At 48.9% G+C, this 6000-nt stretch overlaps 1 protein-coding gene across 1 annotated transcript in view; it reads right to left on the bottom strand.

The window, feature by feature from the left end:
- Positions 1–1518: 1518 nt before the first annotated feature.
- LOC144597694 (prospero homeobox protein 1-like) overlaps positions 1519–6000 on the bottom strand; it is a 28843-nt gene continuing 24361 nt past the window's right edge. Inside the window, exon 5 of the mRNA XM_078407224.1 lies at positions 1519–1767. Within this exon, the coding sequence (XP_078263350.1) occupies positions 1582–1767 (186 nt within the window). The 3' untranslated portion in view covers positions 1519–1581. The remainder of the gene's footprint in view (positions 1768–6000) is intronic.

Here is a 6000-nt window from a genome sequence, read left to right as displayed (position 1 = left end):
AGGGAGCCAAGATCACCCCGACAACGGCAGGTTCGAATGCCCCGATCGCGGGAGAACAAAGAAGGGAAGAAGATTGAACTTTTTTTGCCTTTCATCACAGAGGAATGTGGGGGAGTCCTTGTGGTGGATGTTCAGGTTAAAATTTTATTTGGGTGTCTTGTTGCTCTTTAGTGGTATGGCAAGTCAAATTTTTTGTATGTTGCAAAATATACTTGGCTAATAAAGTACTAATACGATTATGAAAATGCATGACTCCATTTTGCTACACTATATTCCATCAGCCACTTCTCTGCCCACTCTCCCAACCTGTCCAAGTCCTTCTGTAGAATCCCTGCTTTCTCCGCACTACCTATTTTACACCTCCACCTATTTCTGTATCATCCGCAAACTTGGCCACAAAGCCTTCAATCCCCTCGTCCAAATCATTCATATTATTCAAGGTCTGATGTCCTCTCCCTTTCAGACACTTTCCTTGCTTGGTCTCCCATCAGAAACCTGGCACCACGGGGGTGAAGTCAATGATTCCACCCTGATCACCATTTAGGAGTATTTGAATATACAGCTCTGCCCACTAGGGAACTTAACTAAAAGGCCAACGTTAAAATGCACGACTACTTTTATAACAACTTTCTTGAGAGTCTACTGGAGATTTCTTTTTCCCAACCTGAGTTGTCATCTTGTAAAGCAGGGAGATTCCTATTGATGTGATCTCCTACTTGTGAAGGGGAAGGTGAAGGGTGAACATGGCAGCGGGATTAAACCTTTCAACTCCTTCGAATTGCTCACCATTCAATGAGATAGCATCCGATGTGCATCACGTCAATGCAGTAACATAGTGGCACAGCCAACTTTCTGCGTAGAAATTGCATGTTCTCCCTGTGACCATGCAAGTTCCTTCTGTTTCTTGCAGCTTCCTCCCACATCCTAAAGACATGCAGATGGTAGGTTAATTGGCGATTGTAAATCACCCAAAATGTGAGGGTAGGTGGTTGTATCTGGGGGGGGGGGGGGGGGAGTTGATGGGAATGTGAGAAAAATAAAGTGGGATTAGTGTTGGGTTAGTATACGAGTGCTTCATGGTAAACATGGGCCAAAGGGACTTTTTCCAAGAACAGTACTGCACAAGAACAAGCCCTTCGGCCCAAAATGACCGTGATGTCAAGACTATCTCTTAACTAGCGTATAATTCATATCCCTCCATTCCTTGCATATCCTATTGCCTATCCAAAAAATCTCTTTAATGCCACTATCATATCTGCCTCAACCATAAACCCTGGCAGTGTATTCCAGGCACTCACCACCCTCTGTGTCAAAAGGTTGCCCCACCTATCTCCTTTAAACTTTCCCCTTCTCACAAAGTTATGCCCTCTAGTATTTCATTTATCTATCCTAGTGGAAAAACAGTTGAGACTGTGTAAACTATCTATGCCTCTCCAAACATCAGTTCTCCTTGTTACCTTTACCTAACACAAACTTGTTGATCTCAGTGTTGGAAGATCCAATTGTCTGTCAGGATATATGGCAAAGCAAACATTTGGTCGCTGCTACAAACAGAGCTTGAGGCTGGTGCAGTCCACTGCTCTAATCATACATGATGTCTTGCAGGCACCCCTGAGAACTGAACATCTCAGGGACCCCACTGTCCAGTTTGCTGATCACCTTGTAAATGCTTTTTTTCCAAGAAGGGTCCAAGTCTTTCCCGGATATGACCGCATTGAAAAACTCTCGAAGTGTCACTTCCGCAACTTCCAGAAACCCCTTTGGGATCTGAGGAAAGAAAACAGAATTGCAAAGGCAATCGGTTAGGTGCAACAAACTCTGCAAGACAGCGGCATCTCTCATGGCTATGAGAGGCAACCTCATCCCTCTTGTTGGATTCTTCCCTGAATTGGGACCACTCAGTGAGCTTACCTGTGCAGGAAAGAACCGCAGATGCTAGTTTAAATCGGGTAGACACAAAATGCTGGAGTAACTCAGCGGGACAAGCAGCATCTCTGGAGAGAAGGAAAGAAGACCTCTTCACCAGAGATGCTGCTGGTCCCGCTGAGTTACTCCAGCATTTTGTGTCTACCAGTGAGATTACCTGGTCAGCACACAGTGCTGTGGACTGTGTGGTCCCAAGTTTGATTCACAATCGACACTCAGATACACGTGTGGCAGTGACATGTAACTTACTTTCCACCTTGTCCAACTGAACTACTCCATTGTGAACAAAGATCTTTGGAAAGTCCCGACCCAAAACGTCTCATTCCCTTCACAGATGCTGACTGGCCCCCTCACCTGTGTTTACGTGTTACCGGCCATGCTTTGTCCTGACCCTCCTCTCTTCCAGCTTTCTTACCCGTTCCCTCTTCAATCAGTCTAAAGAGGATCCCGAGCCGAAACATCACCTACCCATGTCCTGCAGCGATGCTGCCTGACCCACTGAGTTCCTACAGCATTTTGTGCCTTTCTTTGATATAAACCAGCATCTGGATGTTCCTTATTAGTACATGCTGACTGACCTTCTCAGTTCACCAGCACTTTGTGTTTTGCTCAAGATTCCAGCATCTTCAATTCCTTGTATCTCCACACCCAAGCTCAGACTGGTGACATTTCGGGTTGGATCGCTTCTTCAGACTGGCGTTTCAGGTCAGGCTGTAGAAGGGTCCTGACCCAAAATATCACCTATCACTCACTGTTCTCTGGAGATGCTGCCTGTCTCGCTGAGTTACTCGAGCACTTTGTGTCCTTTTCTGTAAATCACCATCTGCAATTCCTTGTTTCTACCTTAGAGGGAAGACAGGTTAGACTGGTCCCTAGATTTATATCTCACTCGAAAGATGCCACTCCCAACCCCCTCAGGCCTGTACTAAAGTATACGATGTGATAGAACAAAAAGATACGATAGAACTTTATTTATCCATTTAGAACCGAGATGAGGAAAAACTTTTTCAGTCAGAGAGTTGTGAATCTGTGGCATTCTCTGCCTCAGAAGGCAGTGGAGGCCAATTCTCTGAATGCATTCAAGAGAGAGCTAGATAGAGCTCTTAAGGGTAGCGGAGTCAGGGGGTATGGGGAGAAGGCAGGAACGGGGTACTGATTGAGAATGATCAGCCATGATCACACTGAATGGCAGTGCTGGCTCGAAGGGCCGAATGGCCTCCTACTGCACCTATTGTCTATCCCAGGAGGGAAATTGATCTGTTAACAGTCATAAAACACAACAAGATCCATGAAACATGAAATTGTGATGAGTGGAAAGGATTGGGAATGTGCAAAGATTGGGGAGAGGGGGGGTGGAAGGGGAGTCAGTCTACCCCACGACAAAAGGGCGAGGAGTTGTACAGTTTGATAGCCACAGGGAAGAAGGATCTCCTGTGGCGCTCTGTCCTGCATCTTGGTGGAACCAGTCTGTTGCTGAAGGTACTCCTCAGGTTGACCAGTGTGTCATGGAAGGTGTGAGCTGTATTGTCTGGGATGCTCTGTAGTTTGAGGGGCATCCTCCCCTCCAAGGCCACCTCCCATGAATCCATCTCCGCACCCAGGACGGAGCCAGCCTTCCTGATGAGGTTGTCAATCCTATTGGCATCCGCGGCCTTCGCCCTGCTGCCAAAGCCTGGATTTCTTTGCTCAAGTCGCTGGGATGGAACTCTTGCCATTTTCTCTTCTTGTAAATGTTTTTTTGTGTGGCTAATACACATTTTGGAGATCAATGTGTTGAATCTTCACTCTGTTCACCACCCTCGCCAACCCACCACTGCTCTAACATGCATCACGCTGGATTTGTTTTAACACGTGGAGACAGTTTGCTGCAAAGGCGGTCCACCCTTTGCTCCTACAAAGCAGTGCCTGGGAATGGAATGTCTTAGATCTGAGCTAAAGCAAACAGTCCTAATCTGTGCCTGCAATCTTCCCACTGTAAGAATGCACGGAATCGTTTCTCAGCATCTGGTGCCAATCCTTATTTCAGCCTCACTCAGGCATGCCGATCGGTTAATCCCAGGTTGTTTTAGTGTGATTGTGTGGCTTCCGATTCCCACACTTTGCTAGATGACTGCATCGCAGCTAATTATCAGGAACGGACCTGACATCAGTGAGCTGGCCATCTGATGCAGCCCTGTCACAGACAGCAGGGAAGACAGGAGGAGAGGGGAGGGGGAGAGACAGGAGAATGGGGTTGGGACAGGAGAGTGGGGATAGAGAGAGACAGGAGAGTGGGGATAGAGAGAGGCAGGAGAGTGAGGATAGAGAGAGACAGGAGAGTGGGGATAGAGAGAGACAGGAGAATGGGGATAGAGAGACAGGAGAATGGGGATAGAGAGAGACAGGAGAGTGGGGATAGAGAGAGGAGAGTGGGGATAGAGAGAGGCAGGAGAGTGGGGATAGAGACAGGAGAGTGGGGATAGGGAGAGGCAGGAGAGTGGGGATAGAGACAGGAGAGTGGGGATAGAGACAGGAGAGTGGGGATAGAGAGAGGCAGGAGAGTGGGGATAGAGAGAGGAGAGTGGGGATAGAGAGAGGAGAGTGGGGATAGAGAGAGACAGGAGAGTGGGGATAGAGAGAGACAGGAGAGTGGGGATAGAGAGAGGAGAGTGGGGATAGAGAGAGACAGGAGAGTGGGGATAGAGAGAGGAGAGTGGGGATAGAGAGAGACAGGAGAGTGGGGATAGAGACAGGAGAGTGGGGATAGGGAGAGGCAGGAGAGTGGGGATAGAGAGAGACAGGAGAGTGGGGATAGAGAGAGACAGGAAAATGGGGGGAGAGAGAGAGAGAGAGAAAGGAGTGGGGAGTAGGGAGAGTGGGGGTGGGGAGGACGTGAGAGTGTGGGTAGGGAGGGATAGGGGAGCGGGGATGGGACGATGGTGGGAATAAGGAGAGACAGGAGAGTGGTGGGGGGAGGGAAGGAAGTGTGGGTTGGGGGTAACATGAGAGTGGTGATATGGGGGAGGGAGGACTAGGGATGGGGGAGCGGGGTTGGGACAGGAGACTGGGGGATGGAGGGGGACAGGAGAATGTGTGTGGGGCGGGACAGGAATGTGGGTTGGGGAGACAGGAGAGTGAGGATGGGGAGGGATAGGAGACTGGTGGTGCAGGAGACAGGAGGAGAGTGGGGATGGAAGGGGAACAGCTGTGGGGTGGGGGTCAGGAGTAGGGTGGGGAAAGACTGGAAAATGGGGATGGGTGGACCGGAGAGTGGGGTGGGACGACAAGAGAGTACGGGTGGAAGGGCCAGGGAATGGGGAGTAGGGAGGGACAGGAGGGTGGCGATGGGGAGGACAGGAGAATGGAGATAGAGGGAAAGGAGAGTGAGGTAGGGGTGACGGGACTGGTGGTGGAGGGGAGTGGAGAGTGAGGTGGAGGGGACAAGAGTGGGGCGGGAGCGACAAGAGTGTGGGGGGGCAGAGAATGGGAGTGGGGAGGAACAGGAGTGTGGCGGAGGGAGGGGGGGAGACAGGAGTGTGGGTTTGAGGAGGGACTAGAAAGTGGGGACAGGGAGGGACCAGGGTTTAGTTCAGTTTAGTTTATTGTCACGTGTACCGAGGTGCAGTGAAAAGCTTTGTGTTGCATGCTAACCAGTCAGCAGAAAGACAATACAATTGCAATCAATCCATTTACAGCATATCAAATCAATTACAGCGTATGAGATAGTTAGTGTTCAGCAATGATACTAGAGGAGCAAGATGAACCACTCCGTCGAATTCGCCAATACTGAAGTGTAGTACGCAAAGGAGTGTAACGTCCACCATTTTAGTAGGCAAAACTCGCCGTTCGCTATGCCTCTCGCAGTGTAATCAGTGTTTTGGGGGAACAGTATGTGTGATGATACCATAAAAATGCAGAATATATCTCATCTATCAATTCACAGATTGTTGATATTTTTATTTTTAATGTTTTTGCGAGTTTCTGCCTACTAAAATGGCGCCATGACATACTACGTTTTTTAGGGTCGAGTGGTCTATCTTGCTCTGCTCTATTATTGTTGGTGTTAAGTGGGTGAGGGCTTAAATAACTCTGATA

This window comes from Rhinoraja longicauda, chromosome 10, assembly GCF_053455715.1.
Source record: "Rhinoraja longicauda isolate Sanriku21f chromosome 10, sRhiLon1.1, whole genome shotgun sequence".
Classification (NCBI taxonomy): domain Eukaryota; kingdom Metazoa; phylum Chordata; class Chondrichthyes; order Rajiformes; family Arhynchobatidae; genus Rhinoraja; species Rhinoraja longicauda.
This window is presented reverse-complemented; position numbering and strand designations above follow the sequence as displayed.